This window comes from Eschrichtius robustus, chromosome 2 (assembly GCF_028021215.1).
Source record: "Eschrichtius robustus isolate mEscRob2 chromosome 2, mEscRob2.pri, whole genome shotgun sequence".
Classification (NCBI taxonomy): domain Eukaryota; kingdom Metazoa; phylum Chordata; class Mammalia; order Artiodactyla; family Eschrichtiidae; genus Eschrichtius; species Eschrichtius robustus.
In genome coordinates this window covers 64834599-64852802 of record NC_090825.1, presented here as the reverse complement: position 1 = coordinate 64852802, position 18204 = coordinate 64834599, and the positions used below count along the sequence as shown (strand labels likewise).

The following is an 18204-nucleotide window of genomic DNA, read 5'->3' as shown; positions in this document are numbered from 1 at the left end:
GGCGTGAGCCCTCCCAGAGTCTGCCATTAGCCCCACCAAAGAGCCCAAGTAGGCTCCAGTGTTGGGTTGCCTCAGGCTAAGCAACAAACAGGGAGGGAACCCAGCCCCACCCATCAACCATCAAGCAGATTAAAGTTTTACTGAGCTCTGCCCACCAGAGCAAAAGTCAGCTCTACCCACCACCAGCCCCTCCCATCAAGCCTCTTAGATAGCCTCATCCACCAGAGGGCAGACAGCAGAAGCTAGAAAAACTACAATCCTGCAGCCTGTGGAACAAAAACCACATTCACAGAAAGATAGACAAGATGAAAAGGCAGAGGACTATATACCAGATGAAGGAACAAGATAAAACCCCAGAAAAACAACTAAATGAAGTAGAGATAGGCAACCTTCCAGAAAAAGAATTCAGAATAATGATAGTGAAGATAATACAGGACCTCGGAATAAGAATGGAGGCAAAGATCGAGAAGATGCAAGATATGTTTAACAAAGACCTAGAAGAATTAAAGAACAAACAAAGAGAGATGAACAATACAATAACTGAAATGAAAACTACACTAGAAGGAATCAATAGCAGAATAACTGAAGCAGAAGAACGGATAAGTGACCTGGAAGACAGAATGGTGGAATTCACTGCTGCGGAACAGACTAAAGAAAAAAGAATGAAAAGAAATGAAGACAGCCTAAGAGACCTCTGGGACAACATTAAGCGCAACAACATTCGCATTATAGGGGTCCCAGAAGGAGAAGAGAGAGAGAAAGGACCAGAGAAAATATTTGAAGAGATTATAGTCGAAAACTTCCCTAACATGGGAAAGGAAATAGCCACCCAAGTCCAGGAAGCACAGCGAGTCCCATACAGGATAAACCCAAGGAGAAACACACCGAGACACATAGTAATCAAATTGGCAAAAATTAAAGACAAAGAAAAATTATTGAAAGCAGCAAGGGAAGAATGACAAATAACATACAAGGGAACTCCCATAAGGTTAACAGCTGATTTCTCAGCGGAAACTCTACAAGCCAGAAGGGAGTGGCATGATATATTTAAAGCGATGAAAGGGAAGAACCTACAACCAAGATTACTCTACCCGGCAAGGATCTCATTCAGATTCGATGGAGAACTCAAAAGCTTTACAGACAAGCAAAAGCTAAGAGAATTCAGCACCACCAAACCAGCTCTACAGCAAATGCTAAAGGAACTTGTCTAAGTGGGAAACACAAGAGAAGAAAAGGACCTACAAAAACAAACCCAAAACAATTAAGAAAATGGTCAGAGGAACATACATATCGATAATTACCTTAAATGTGAATGGATTAAATGCTCCAACCAAAAGAGAGACGCTTGCTGAATGGATACAAAAACAAGACCCATATATATGCTGTCTACAAGAGACCCACTTCAGACCTAGGGACACATACAGACTGAAAGTGAGCAGATGGAAAAAGATATTCCATGCAAATGGGAATCAAACGAAAGCTGGAGTAGTAATACTCATATCAGATAAAATAGACTTTAAAATAAAGAATGTTACAAGAGACAAGAAAGGACACTACATAATGATCAAGAGATCAATCCAAGAAGAAGATATAACAATTATAAACATATCTGCACCCAACACAGGAGCACCTCAATACATAAGGCAACTACTAACAGCTATAAAAGAGGAAATTGACAGTGACACAATAACAGTGGGGGTTTTTTTTATAACACCTCACTTACACCAATGGACAGATCATCCAGACAGAAAATTCATAAGGAAACACAATCTTTAAATGACACAACAGGCCAGATAGATATAATTGATATTTATAGGACATTCCATCCCAAAACAGCAGATTACACTTTCTTCTCAAGGGCAGATGTAACATTCTCCATGATAAATCACATCTTGGGTCACAAATGAAGCTTCGGTAAATTTAAGAAAATTGAAATCATATCAAGTGTCTTTTCTGACCACAATGCTATGAGATTAGAAATAAATTACAGGGGAAAAAACGTAAAAAACACAAACACATGGAGGCTAAACAACATGCTACTAAATAACCAAGAGATCACTGAAGAAACCAAAGAAGAAATCAGAAAATACCTAGAGACAAATTACAACAAAAACATGATGATCCAAAACCTATAGGATGCAGCAAAAGCAGTTCTAAGAGGGAAGTTTATAGCAATACAAGCTTACCTCAAGAAACAAGAAAAATCTCCAATAAACAATCTAACCTTACACCTAAAGGAACTAGAGAAAGAAGAACAAAAACAACCCAAAGTTAGTAGAAGGAGAGAAATCATAAAGATCAGAGCAAAAATTAATGAAATAGAAACAAAGAAAACAATAGCAAAGATCAATAAAACTAAAAGCCGGTTCTTTGAGAAAATAAACAAAAATGATAAACCTTTAGCCACACTCATCAAGAAAAAGAGGGAGAGGACTAAATCAATAAAATTAGAAATGAAAAAGGAGAAGTTACAACGGACACTGCAGAAATAAAAAGCATCCTAGGAGACTACTACAAGCAACTCAATGCAATAAAATGCACAACCTGGAAGAAATGGACAAATTCTTAGAAAGGTATGATCTTCCAAGACTGGACCAGGAAGAAATAGAAAATATGAACAGACCAATCACAAGTAATGAAATTGAAACTGTGATTAAAAATCTTCCAACAAACAAAAGTCCAGGACCAGATGGCTTCACAGGTGAATTCTATCAAACATTTAGAGACGAGCTAACACCTGTCCTTCTCAAACTCTTCCAAAAAATTGCAGAGGAAGGAACACTCCCAAACTCATTCTATGAGGCCACCATCACCCTGATACCAAAACCAGAGATACTACAAAAAAAGAAAATTACAGACCAATATCACTGATGAATATAGATGCAAAAATCCTCAACAAAATACTAGCAAACAGAATCCAACAACACATTAAAAGGATTATACACCATGACCAAGTGGGATTTATCCCAGGGATGCAAGGATTCTTCAATATACACAAATCAATCAATGTGATACACCATATGAACAAACTGAAGAAGAAAAACCATATGATCATCTCAGTAGATGCAGAAAAAGCTTTTGACAAAATTCAACACACATTTATGATAAAAACTCTCCAGAAAGTGGGCATAGAGGGAACCTACCTCAACATAATAAAGGTCATATACAACAAACCCACAGCAAACATCATTCTCAATGGTGAAAAACTGAAAGTATTTCCTCTAAGATCAGGAACAAGACAAGGAAGTCCACTCTCCCCACTATTATTCAACATAGTTTTGGAAGTCCTAGCCACGGCAATCAGAGAAGAAAAAGAAATAAAAGGAGTACAAATTGGAAAAGAAGAAGTAAAACTGTCACTGTTTGCAGATGACATGATACTATACATAGAGAATCCTAAAGATGCCACCAGAAAACTACTAGAGCTAATCAATGAATTTGGTAAAGTTGCAGGATACAAAATTAATGCACAGAAATCTCTTGCATTCCTATACACTAATGGTGAAAAATCAGAAAGAGAAATTAAGGAAACAATCCCATTCACCATTGCAACAAAAAAGAATAAAATACCTAGAAATAAACCTACCTAAGGAGGTAAAAGACCTGTACTCAGAAAACTATAAGACACTGATGAAAGAAATCAAAGATGACACAAACAGATGGAGAGATATACCCTGTTCTTGGGTTGGAAGAATCAATATTGTGAAAATGACTATACTACCCAAAGCAATCTACAGATTCAATGCAATCCCTATCAAATTACCAGTGGCATTTTTTACAGAACTAGAACAAAAAATCTTAAAATCTGCATGGAGACACAAAAGACCCTGAATAGCCAAAGGAGTCTTGAGGGAAAAAAACGGAGCTGGAGGAATCAGACTCCCTGACTTCAGACTATAATACAAAGCTATAGTAATCAAGACAATATTGTACTGGCACAAAAACAGAAATATAGATCAATGGAACAGGCTAGAAAGCCCAGAGATAAACCCACGCACCTATGGTCAACTAATCTATGACAAAGGAGGCAAGGATACACAATGGGGAAAAGACAGTCTCTTCAATAAATGGTGCTTGGAAAACTGGATAGCTACACGTAAAAGAATGAAATTAGAACACTCCCTAACACCATACACAAAAATAAACTCAAAATGGATTTGAGACCTAAATGTAAGGCCAGACACTATAAAATTCTTAGAGGAAAATATAGGAAAAACACTCCTTGACATAAATCACCAAGATCTTTTTTGATTTACCTCCTAGAGTAATGGAAATAAACACAAAAATACACAAATGGGACCTAATGAAACTTAAAAGCTTTTGCAAAGCAAACTACAAAGAAGACAAAAAGACAACTCTCAGAATGGGAGAAAATATTTGCAAACGAAACAACGGACAAAGGATTAATCTCCAAAATACATAAACAGCTCATGCAGCTCAATATTAAAAAAACAAACAACCCAATCAAAAAATGGGCAGAAGACCTAAATAGACATTTCCCCAAAGAAGACATACAGATGGCCAAGAGGCACAGGAAAAGCTGCTCAACATCACTAATTATTAGAGAAATGCAAATCAAACCTACAGTGAGCTATCACCTCACACCAGTTAGAATGGGCATCATCAGAAAATATACAAACAACAAATGCTGGAGAGGGTGTGGAGAAAAAGGAACCCTCCTACACTGTTCGTGGGAATGTAAATGGATACAGCCACTATGGAGAACAGTATGGAGGTTCCTTAAAAAAACTAAAAATAGGATTACCATATGGCCCAGCAATCCCACTACTGGGCATATACCCAGAGAAAACCTGATTCAAAAAGACACATGCACCCCAATGTTCATTGCAGCACTATTTACAATAGCCAGGTCATGGAAGCAACCTAAATGCCCATCGACAGACGAATGGATAAAGAAGTTGTAGTACATATATACAATGGAATATTACTCAGCCATAAAAAGGAATGAAATTGGGTCATTTGTAGAGATGTGGATGGATCTAGAGACTGTCATACAGAGTGAAGTAAGTCAGAAAGAGAAAAAAATATATCATATATTAATACATATATGTGGAACCTAGAAAAATGGTACAGATGAACTGGTTTGCAGGGCAGAAATGGAGACACAGATGTATATGGACACCAAGGGGGGAAAGTGGTGGGGGTGGGGGCAGTGGTGGTGGTGGGATGAATTGGGAGATTGGGATTGACATATATACACTAATATGTATAAAATAGATAACTAATAAGAGCCTGCTATATGACAAATAAATAAAACTCAAAAATTCAAAAAAAAAAAAAAAAAAAAAAAGAAGCCGATTAGGTTATAGGTTCTCACTACACCCAATACCCTCTCTGAGTTTTGCAAAGTGATATTACTCAGGTACCAAGAGCCTAGAGAAGAAAGAAGATTCGGGAGAATATGGAGCATGTCCCTGCCTCTATATAAGACTTCTTGGTTTTCACAGCCAAATGCTAAGTTGCTTTAAGACCCCCTAAGATTTTATTAGGTAATTCAAATAATTTTAGTGCCACATCTCTATATGTGGTTTCTGATGAGTTCTATGAGTAAGTAAACACACATTTCTGTCATACAGTAGTTAAAGAAATATAGTTTGTGTAATAAATACTGTATCTAGTGCAATAACCCACAATTTTATTAGAACTGAAAATCCTAATCAGACCTGACTAGTTTTCAGAATATCCTATACTATCCCCTCTCAAACACCACAGTACTCTGTGGCATATATTTACACTCTAAATTAAACAAAATTAAAATTTACTTTGCCTTTGAACATTTTCATAATACCTCAAGAAAAACACAAAAATGGTATTGTGGGATTGGGGTCTGCTGTATTAACATTTATTTACTTTAAAAATCCACTTATCTATCAGCATTAGATTCATTAAATCAATAAATAAATACTGACTGACTATTACAGGTACCTTTATTTGCATCTACACACATTAAATATAACAGACTTTCTGGTATGTTAGCATTGCTTTAATAATTACATTTTCAAATACTAGTGGTAATCATGCTTATTACTCATCATTCACATTTATCAACATGTCTATACTTCAGTCTAAAAACAGCAGTTGCTTTACAGAGAAATTGTTAACACTGAGAACAGTAGCTTGTCATTTAGCCATTATATATTAAAAAAAAAACCCACAATATTCTGACATATGAGTCTATTTCAGACATACAAAATAGAACTCATCCTAGAAGCCACTTAATAAAATCCTTAGGGCAAATGTGTATATTTGAAGACCTGGTTACATCAGAAGATCATCAATCTCTGAATATGTTCTTTTGGCAATTGAGATCATCTCCGGTTACTAATTCTCAGCTTTACGCTTCAGGGAATTTATGATAGGTTGTTTTTTGTTCAGGGCTCCCTATAATATTCTACCTGCCCTGGACTAAGGAAAGTCCCAGTTAGTGGACTACAAGGCCCTAGGACAAAAATCCCTTTTTCCAGTAGCATACTATTACTATTTTTATGAATCTATCATTTTCATAGTTTTAAAAAGTTTAATCTGAAGGTGTAACCTCAGGCTTTAAAGTAATGAAGATAGCAAATGAATAAATAAAATATTCTCAATACCCATCTCTGATACCTCATCAAAAGGAAGAAATGGAACTTCAGACAGAAGAATCCAAACTTCAATAATATAAAAAAATCACTGACCAACCTAAAATAAATATTTATGGGTATCTAAATTGAATGAATCAAAGGGCAAAATCTGGGCCATCTCTATTCTATGAAAATGATTCAGAATTTCATAAATGAAGAAGTTAGAGATAAAAATAAAATGCAAAGCAATGTCAGACAAAAGCTAGTTCTACAGGAAGGACTTTCAGGCATTTCCCTCTTCTAAGCATTCATTAATAATTTTTACTACTCATTACTAACAATCAATATCCATGTTGAATATTCATCTCATTGTTTCCTTTTATTTAGAGTGGTTTAATGTTAAACATGATAAAAAAAACTTACACCTTGTTTCTTCATTCTAGTCATTGTAGTCTTTATTGGCCAGTGAGTTAATTTATAACCTTACAAAATATATTTTATTTACTTATTTACTTATTTATTTTTGGCTGCATTGGGTCTTTGTTGCTGCACGGGGGCTTTTCTCCAGTTGTGGTGAGTGGGGGCTACTCTTCATTGAGGTACGCAGGCTTCTCATTGCGGTGGCTTCTCTTGTTGTGGAGCACAGGCTCTAGGCGCGCGGGCTCAGTAGTTGTGGCTCGCGGGCTCTAGAGCGCAGGCTCAGTAGCTGTGGTGCACGGGCTTAGCTGCTACGTGGCATGTGGGATCTTCCCGGAACAGGGCTCGAAACCGTGTCCCCTGCATTGGCAGGCGGGTTCTCAACCACTGCGCCACCAGGGAAGCCCACAAAATATTTTTAAAGTTTAGTAGTTATTTTGCAATAATATTCACATGAGTTTTAAAGGTTAATAATGACTAATTTTCCTCAAAAAATTGTCTAACATGAATATAGAGCCTTTGCTCCCACTTCCATTCTCAAACTATTGTTTTATTTATGTAAATAAGGCTTTGATAAGACTTTCCACAATAAGCTCATATTTGTTAAAGCATTTAACATGTTAAATCATGTTTTTCACTAGTGTTAAATGATATCTTAATTTCTGTAAGAAAAGTCTTCAGTTAAATCCAAAAAGTCCTAAGCTGATAAAGTGAAGTATTAGCACCAACATCCATTTACAGAAATTAGTGTTTCGGACTTACCTGGTGTTGCAGTGATTAAGAATCCGCCTGCCAATGCAGGAGACACGGGTTTGAGCCGTGGTCGGGGAAGATCCCACATGCCGCGGAGCAACGAAGCCCATGTGCCACAACTACTGAGCCTGCACTCTAGAGCCCACGAGCCACAACTACTGAGCCTGCATGCCACAACTACTGAAGCCCGTGCGCCTAGAGCCTGTACTCCGCAATGAGAAGCCATTGCAGTGAGAAGCCCGTGCACCACAACAAAGAGTGCTCGCCATAACTAAAGAAAGCCCGTGTGCAGCAATGGAGACCCAACACAGCCATAAGTAAATAAATAAATAAATAAATAAAAATTAAAAAAAAAAAGAAGTTAGTGTTACATATAATAAGATATTCAAGAACCAGTGTTGATTGTGTTGGCTCCTGTTGAAAATATTCACTTAACATTTATAAAATTTTAAATTGAGGCAATGAATTTCTCTTGGTCACTGGTAAAGAAAAGATCTTGTTCAAAAATTGCCACAGTCTTGTTATTTCACAAACTCAGAAATGTCACAAGCAAATCATATAAACTACTCTCAACAATAAATGTCTTATCTAATGATTAACCTATAAGAACTCCTGTTCCCCAAAACCAGAACTAAGATACCCCAATATATTCAGTAGATTTCTGAATATCATCTCACTCCTTTAAGTATCATTTTAAATTATATTTTAAAAATTCAAAAAAGACATAGTTTATGATTTTCACAAATTACTTCACTTATATATTCCATTATATTTCACTTTGATTTTTAAAATCCTGTTTATTAAAGGATTAAACTCACAGGCATAAAAATCATGAATCCAGCTACCCTTCTACAGTCAAGACTGCCGGTTCTGGTGAGACCAAAGAAGTGAGTTACTTCCCACTTCATACATGGCCAATTTTTTTTAAAATCTTTTTAAAGCAACTATTAGTAGAGGCATTCTTTCAAATAAATAGGAAATGTGATATACAGATATGGATCAGGCTTCAAATTCTACAGAGAATTCAGAGGTCCCCTGGCTCAGTCTTCTACACAATGCAGGACTCCTTTCTATAATGTTAGAGGCTAGGTTATAAACTGGTGGCCTAAGGACCATTTGAAGCCCATACAAATAGTCTATTTGGCCTGCACAGTTTGTTTGTTTTTCAATTAAACCCACCTGGAGCTGCATTCCTACTGCCCCTTTGGATGAGCCATTCCCTCTCCACTTCTCCACAGCTCCCACCACTTCCCATCACCCCACTTCACTCACTCATCATCTGCCTGGTGCTTTAAGCATCTGAACATCCCCATCAGTGACCACTGTTCTGGAGAAAGGGTTATCTACTCTGTGGCTGAACATCTCCATGAAAGGGAAGGGAACTCACAACTTTGCAAGTCGACCAATTTCACTGTAGGCAACTCTAAACAGTAGAGAGACTTGTCTATAATAATTTCCAGACACAAACTAATTCTATCCTCAGAAACAAAATGAGTCTACTCTGTCTTCCACAGGAAAGCCTTCTAGATATCTTAAGACAATTAACCTTCCTAGGTCTTCAGAGCTCCCAAATAGTCCTCATAATAATATATTTTCAAGCCCACCCATGGCATGCTTCTTTGAATGGATAAACCCTACTTATGATTTATTTTCAACTATTATTTATGGATTCATTCATTATGCATTCTAGCTACCAATGTTGCTCTTCACATGTCATAATGTAATATTTCCTTTAGATCAGTGATTTTTAAACTTTCTGGTCTCAATACTCCTTTATACTTTTAAAATTCATTGAGGATTCCAATGAACTTTTGTTCGAGAGTTATGTGTATGGATATTTACTATATTCGAAATTAAAATTGAATTTTTAAAAAAATTTGTTAATTCACTTTAAAAATACATAGTAATATAATAGCAAATTTCTATGAAAAATAAACGTTTTCCAAAATAACATAAATGAGTAAGTAAAGCAGTATTGTTTTACATTTTGCAAATATTTTTAATGTCTGACTCAATTAAAGACAGCTGGATTCCTATAACTATTTCTGCATTCATTCTGTTGCAATATCACACATAGGTAGCCTCTGGAAAACTGGGGGAGAATGGAAGTAAAAAATGTAAATAATATTTTAATATTGTTAAATAGTTTTGACCTTGTGGACCCCTTGAAAGGGTCTCTTTCAGGGACCCTCCAGGGGTCCCCAGACAATATTTGGAATCCATTTATAAATGCTTTCATTAGTGTAGCTTAGGTTCCAGTTATTTTCTCTAGCATCCATGGCATTCTTTTCACTTATCTTGAGCTTATGGTCAACTAAAATCACTCGCTCTTTCTCAAACAAATTGCTGTCATGTCAATGCAGACCTTATACATAAATTTCCCTACAGATGCCATTTTGTTGGCTTCAGGTTACCCTTTGGTAGTAGACGCTGTTGGTGCCCTACCCAGGTCTCCTTAAGGCTGGTGTAATTGTTGGCTGATAACACACAGCAGCCCCCTTCTCTGAAGAATTTCTCAGTAATACTGGAGCCATCTTGCTTGGGAAGCTATGTCTATCTCTACGTCAGCCAATGACTGACTGACAAACCAATAACTTACAGAGTACAAAAGGTCAGCCTCAAGGACACAAAGTTGGACTAATTCTGGGTATCTGTGCTCCAGAGCTTCAAGGAGATCAGACTAAAGTTAGTCTCTAGTGAGACCACAATCTTCCTTAGCTTTTATCCGTTGTTCTGTCCTGCTTCTGGCACTCTTTTTCTCCTAAGAACACATCCCTAATAAGTCATTTTAACAGGACTCTCCATATCAGGCTCAACCTAAGACATTTTTTATCTCATCAAGATTATTGCAATATCAACTCTACCATACACCATCTTAGCTAACCATCTCAGCTGTACACCATCTCAAATATGCTAAGAATTCTATTATAAAGTACTGCAGTGGTTCTCAAAGTGTGGTGGTCCCTGTACCAGCAGCATCAGCATAACATGGGAACTTGTTAGAACTGCAAGTTATCAGGCCCCAGTCCAAACCTACTGAATCACAAACTCCATCACAGAGATGTGCTGTAAGTAACTAATCCACTACTGTTGAACATTTTAGTTTCTATTTTTCCTATTATAAATAACGGTAAAATGAATATACTTGCATGTAAAACTTTGTGTACATTTCTGATTATTTTATAAGTATTTGTCTGCAATTTACTTTGATGTAAAAGCACTGCATCAAAAAAGAAGATGTATTGATAGATGAATCAGGGATGGATATGTAATACAGCAAGCACAGCAAAGTGTTAATGGCAGAATCCAGGTGATGAGTACATGGATGTTCACTGCAAAATTCTTTCGACTTTTTCATATGTGTTTGCAATTTGTTGGGAAATGTTGAAAATGAAAAATGTTGAAAAAATATATTTTATGAAGCTAAATTCCTAGAATTGGAATAGACTGTTCATAGTACGTGCACATCTTCAAACTTTGTAAAGTTAAAACATCAACCAGAAAGTGTCAGTTCCCTCACACACTGTCAACACCACTTTTTAGTGCTTTTCAAATGTCTGACAACTTGTTAGGCAAAAACTAGTAATTTATCTTTTAAATCATCATCTCCGTGTGCATTTTTTAAAGCTAATATATAATGAACTGAAAGGCTTCCTAACATGCTTGGCTTCAGATAGGATGTTGGTTATTTGAACCAGGAAACAGTAATCAAGATTTGAACACCTACTCGGGGGCACTTACCTTATTACCAAGCACAATACCCTCAAGAATAACTTGCAAACTAAATTGTACAGGCGAGAGTTACTTCCAGGCCAGCATCATACACAGGCAGAGGGGGTTAGTGCTGGACTGCCCAAGGGGACTGATTTAACAGGTCCTAAGAAAGGACTCTTCCTTCACAAAAAAGTCTCCTTTCCCATTTTACCAGGATACTCAGAATTCTAAGCATTAGAGTTCTTTCTTTATGTTGAAGCAATTAGATTCCCACCGATTCAATTTTAAAATTCAAGTATTTTACTTCAATATGGGTTCCACATAATTATGGTGCACCCATAGGATGGAATGCAGTGGAGCTATTAAAAAAGAACTATGGATATCTACATCTACTGACATGGAAAGATGTCCATGCTATGCTTGTTCATTGCAGAACACAAGTATGTATGTGTGTGTATGACAGAAATATGTATAAGGATACTTACTAAAATATTAATAGTGGTTACCTCCAGTTGAAGGATATAGGGGAGTTTTTTTACTCTTTTAATATATTTCTCTATTGTTTATTTTTACGATAGATATATAAAAAATTCTATTAACAATAAAGGCTATTTGCTATTTGATAAAAAGAAAATTGAAAATAGCCCAGAAAACCATTAAACCATTATTAGCACCTTATTAAATTTTAATTTAGCAAGATTTTCAAGTCAAGGTTAAAGTTGCCTAAGCAATGAGACCCAGATCTAGCATACTTTAAAGGACATAGGAGAAAAATTAAAGGCAGACTAGGTAAAGAGATCTCCATCCATGTATTAAGCAGCTGAGGTATAGGCCTGTATTATCCTGGAGGGATTTCACTGGGAGAAAATCAACAGGCAACGGAAGGCATCTGTGGTCTTTAGATGCAAGAGAAACCAAAAGGGTGAAGGCTTACTACAATCTGTATAGACCCGGAGTGAATCTTAACTTTACCACAGTTCCTGCTCTCAATATTATAGAAAATAACCTCCTACAAATGATGTTCACTTCTCCCCCTACAGCAGGTCCAGGATCTGATGGCAGTTAATTTTTCAAATATATTATTTATCAGATTTAAATTTTTACTTTATACTTTACAAAGACTGAAAAGGAAAACATGACATGTTAAATCACTCACCTCCATGGGAAGACATGTTTGTACACGGGCAGATGTTCCTCGATGTGACACTGCAGTCCCATTTTTAATTTGAAACTGTGTTTTGTACATGTAGCCATCAGAACAGTCCTGTGTTCCATCACCAAACAATACATAAGAAAATGCCAATTATTGTAAGAACTCATCATTCTAATATCTACAGCATCTCATAAGTTCCAAACCGAGCAATGAAAAACTAAGTATATTAAATGAGATAATATGGATAAAGAAACTCATCCAATACCCCTGTACATAGTAGGTACTCAATAAATAGAAATTTTAATCCCCTACTTTTCACACCTATTAATGATGTTTCCTCTTCTCTTAGATTAAATCTCTTTTATTCCCCAAGCATTTCAAAGCATAGAATTCATAGAACACAATGGGTTTGCAGCTGTTTAAAAATATCTAAACTTATAGAAATATCTTGTCACATAATTAATACTGATGTCCATGGCATACACAGAAATAGAAATTTTAGGAGGACATGCATCTTGAAGCTAGAAGGGACCCTCTATTTCAATTTCTTGTTCAAGGGAAGATCTCCATTAAAAGGTCCCAAGAGGTAATCATTCAGCACCTTCCTAAGCACTTCCAGGAACCTGCACTTCACTCCCTTACATGACTACCACCTCCATTTTGGCATGTATGACACATTGTTCATTGAGAAAGTTTAGTTCTACATTGCACTAAAATATCTCCCTTTAACCTTAATTCACTGGTTCTAGTTCTGCCCTCTGGAGTCTAAACTCTTTTCCACAGAGCCATTATTCAAAGAGTTGAAGACAATTACCACCATTTTCAAATGTTTGTTGTAAGATATGATTTCCAAGCCCTTCACCAGTTGCATTTCTCTCCTGTTTTTTATACTTGCTGTTAAATACACTAATGGATGATGTTCATCTAATTGTGGTCAGTTTCATTTTTTTTAAGGCAAAACTTGTTTGAACTTAATGAAGTCGTGTAAAAATGTAATAACTCGTCATGCACAAACATACTCACATATCAATGAATATTATTAATTCTCCACCAAAATGTCACACTAACATTCATATTTTAACAGAATTAAAATAATTATAATTAAGAAAAACATGATTACTTAATCTGACGTAGTAAAAAAAAAAATACAAAACAGCATCCAAAATAAAAAATTCATAATTCACTTAAATACTTTTACTAAGATTCAAATATCCAGTTTTTAACTATAAAATAAGACAATTTTAGAGTGTTTGTGAGCTATTTAATATTGAGTATTTTTAAAAATTTGTGTCATGACAACTATGTAAGAGCATTTGATATTAGGTAACTATCCTGGGTTGAATCATATCCTCCCAAATTTCATGTCCACCGGGAACTTTGTTTGTGACCTTATTTGGAAATAGGGTCTGTGCAGATGTAATCAAGTTAAGATGAGATCATACTGGAATAGACTAGACCCTAAATCCAATATGACTGGTGTAGTTATAAGAAGAGGGAAATTTGGCTACAGAGACAGACACATGGGAGAAGGTCATGGGAAGAAAGAGGCAAAGATTGGAGTGGTGCATCTACAGGCCGAAGAATGCCAGGGATTGCCATCAACTACCCAGAAGCTAGAAAAGGCACAGGAAGATTCTTCTCTAGAGACTTTGGAGGGAGCATGGCCCTGCTGACACCCTGATTTCCAACTTCCAACTTCCAGAACTGTGAGAGAATAAATTTCTGTGTTTTAAGCCACCCAGTTTGTGGTACATTGTTATGGCAGCCCTAGGAAACTAACACAGAAACTATATTTTCAGAGAAATCTGGTGGCACCTTTATAATACCTCCCAGTTAGTTAGGCTGTCATCCCACCAGGACTCACACAGGGGCCGCCCTGCTGTTTGGTCATGATCAACACTAGTTCTGATTGACTGCAGCCAACTCATTCAGACTGGTTGATGCCACTACCATAGGTTGTTAAATATTTTGAATATCCTTCCTGCCTGTAAAGTAAGCTATTAGGCATCGAATACTATCATCTTTTATTATTTCACTAAGGTTCTACATTTTGTAGATGGAATTATTGTTTTAAATTCTAGTGAAAGCTATTCTCTTTTCTACTAGATTTGAACCAGAAAGATAAAACCCTGGCAGTGTCGGCAGCCATCGTGTGATTAAATGGAGCCTGAGAATAAAGCCAATGCAGAGGAAAGCAAGGCCATAATATGCAGAGACCAGATCCTGATTACACTATTTATACCAACCATACCTGAAGCTAGCTCTACCCTCAAATTTTTCAATTACATGGACCCCAAAAGTCCCTTCTTTGCTTCACCCAACTTAAGTTGGATTTTCTGTCACTTGTAACCAAAATAATCTTTTTATAAAGTGACCTATATTGCATTTACTAGTTTAAAACGAGATTTTCTACTGTATTGTATTATCACTCTCATTATGATAATCAATACCTGATTATATAAAAGATTTACCAAATTCAATAAAACCATAATAGTATGTGTTTCTGAGAAAAAGTACTCACAGTCTGCAATTTAAAAATAATCTAGCGACTTTGTAGTCAGCAACTTTGCTAAGTTTGTTTATAGACTATTTTTGATTTTATAATTATAATATCTGTATCATCTATTAATAAAGACGGTTTCACTTCTTTTCCAAAAAAAAATTTAAAAAAATAAAAATAATCTAACAACAGAGAAAAAAATCATAGGCTATTCAGAGAAAAGTTAGAGCTAAACTGTGTGTACTGAGTATAATTCATCAAATGAGGAAAAATGTTCCATTTCATATTTTCTATACCTGAGTGCTGGTCATACAACCTCTTCCTAAGGGAAGCTACAATTTAGTAAAACTCTAATTACAATGCAAAATACACCTCCTTTGACATCAAAGAGGTGAGTCAGAAATTCCTGTACACCTATGTTATAAAATCTAAATAAATTATCTGGTATCTTTTAAGATAGAGACGTTATTTTCAGTATTACTTATAATTTAAGCAATTTAAATCTCTGTTTTAGGCAATTTCTGATACTATTTATTAGTGTCTATAGGGAGGTGCAAAAGGGTTTTTGACTCAGCCTATAATTGGTCATGGTGATTTTCTTTTCAGTATCAATCTCTTAATAGTCAAGATTAGCCTTGAAAAATTAAATACAGAAAAAGGAGAGTTTTATAGCATTTCAAACATTTACTTCCACAGAAGTAGGCCTTTCTCCCACATCATTTTAACTTAAGGCAGAAAATGTTTTATTCTTCACTGTTGAAGGATGCTTTTTTAGCGACAACAAACATAAAGGTATGAAAATTGCCCTCTGAACTGGCACTAGTCAATCAAGGCCAGTAAACAAAGTTGAACTCAAACCTCCCCCTGAAAATTTCAGTGGACGTTCTGCTCTAGCTTCCCTGCATTCTTTTTGTACTTACAATTTAATATTAACCTCCTTTAATTTTTTAACATTGATTAGTTTTACTTCCTCCAGTTGATCCTAAGATCAGGGCCTAGGCCCCATCCCTGGAGAAAGAAAGGCTGCAAAGGGAAGCCAGGGTCCTTACTGTAGAATCTAGACTGTCCTCCACATAAAAACCTCATCCCCACAGAGTCTGAAAACACCCCAGACCTGCATGGGAGGAGGTGGAACAAAAGGAAGCTTACAGCTTACCCAGTTCAACCCTCCTGATTTAGCGATAAGAAGGTGAAGGACTGAAGCAATGTTAACAGACTTGTCTTACTGCTAATTAGGGGCAGAGCTAGAAGTAGAAGGCAAGCCTCTTGGCCTGTGTTCTTTCTACTACACTAAGCAAGTTCTGCCAGAGAGCAGGATCATGGCAGAAAGATCTTTACTGATGCTCGCGGACTGGTAGACGTCAGGCTCTGCACATGGAACAACAAGCTCAAGCCACTCAAAGTGTGGTCTGGGGACCAGCAGCCTCAGGGTCACCTGGGAGCTTGTTAGACATGCAGAATCCCAAGCCCCACTTCAGACCTTCTGAATTGGAATCTGTATTTCACAGGATCCCAGGTGATTTTGTGTGCACATTTGGAAGCACTGAGGCAGGGAGCACTGCGATCCCTGCGGGACAGCAAACTGACTGCATTAAACAGTGGTTCTCAACCCTAGCTGCATATCTGAATCACCTGAGGAGTTTTCAAAATGCTGTTGCTAGGGTCCACCCTCAGACTGGTGAAGTGAGAATCTTCCTAGCAGCCTCTAATGAAAAGCCAGGGTAGAGAACCACTGCACTAAATTCACTGGAGTCCCCTTCTGAACTCTGAGAACAGAGCCAACCACAGACTCTGCAGCTGCCTCAGCAGAAAAGGCCACAAACAGCTCCCAACTTTCAGGAATTCCAGGGCTCACTCGGAGCACTGCATATACTAAACTTGCCTCTGTGGATGCTCATCTTGGAGCCTCGACTGTGCTGAGACTGCTTTTTATATGGTCTTCACTACCACCTCAAACCCTACTCTCTGGCAACTTGCCCACCCTTGACCTGGTCATCTGTAACAGCCAGTAATCTCATAACTTAAAACCTTCCCATGTCCAACTACACTTCTGCCATCAGGACTCCCTGCTGCCCACTGCCACAAAGCAGGTTGCTCCACATTGTCACTGTAGAAGAGAAACTAATAGGAAATGCAGGTGCTGTATGCAACCCAGACACCACTAATAAAAAGAGAACACTTCCTCACAGTCAAAACTCCTCAGGTCATCTACATGGAATGCCCTTCACCTTATGCCAAAACAAGGAATAAAGATTTAAATGAGGAAAGCAATACCATAAATGTGTTCAATGAAAACACTGGAAGATTAGAAACTCTTTTATCTATTTATTTTTATTTTTTTATTTTTTATTTTTGGCTGCGAGGCTTGCAGCATCTTATTTCCCCGACCAGGGATCAAACCCGTGCCCCCTGCAGTGGAAGCACAGAGTCTTAACCACTGGACTACCAAGGAATTCCTTAAAAGCTTTTAAAGGATATTTAAAAAGTAAATAAAAATCTTGAAGTCATGTAAAATAATGATAAATTCTACTGCATGGAAAAAATTCTTAACACCATAAAGTCAAAAGGCAAATATTAAAATGTGAAAAAAAGGTCTGTAGCTCAAATCATAGAAAAGGACTAATTTTGTCAATATATAAATAGCTTTAATTTCCTCAGTATATTAATAGTTCTCACAAACCAATAAGAAAAAGATGAACAGCCCAATAGAAAAATAAGCAAACGATATAAATAGATAGTTCACTAAACAGGAAGTATACGTGGATTTTAATCATATAAAAATATGTTCAATGTTACCCATAAGAAAAATGCAAATTAAAACTATGTGATACCATTTTTTACCTATCAGACTGGCAAAGATCAGAAAGCGTGAAATACACTCTGTAGACAAAGATGTGGATAAAACAGGCAGGCGCTCTCATACACTGCCAAGGGCAGGGTAGTTTAAATTAGTATAACCTTCCTGTAGAGCAAGTTGACAATAACTATCTAAACTTAAAATGCACATACCTTCCATCCAGAAATGCTACTTCGAGGAATTTATCGTACAGATACAATTGCACATGTAGAAAGTAAAATTCATGCAA

General features: G+C 36.6%; 1 protein-coding gene across 16 annotated transcripts in view; it reads right to left on the bottom strand.

Moving 5' to 3' along the window:
• Positions 1 to 18204, bottom strand: part of ATG10 (autophagy related 10) — a 247603-nt gene that overhangs the window by 177494 nt on the left and 51905 nt on the right. For all 16 annotated transcript variants that reach the window (XR_011073088.1, XR_011073086.1, XR_011073085.1 and 13 more), the window contains exon 3: positions 12622 to 12729. Coding sequence is in view for 7 of the 16 variants with exons in the window: in XM_068535601.1 (XP_068391702.1) it covers positions 12622 to 12729 (108 nt within the window). In the remaining 9 variants the exon portion in view is untranslated. The remainder of the gene's footprint in view (positions 1 to 12621; positions 12730 to 18204) is intronic.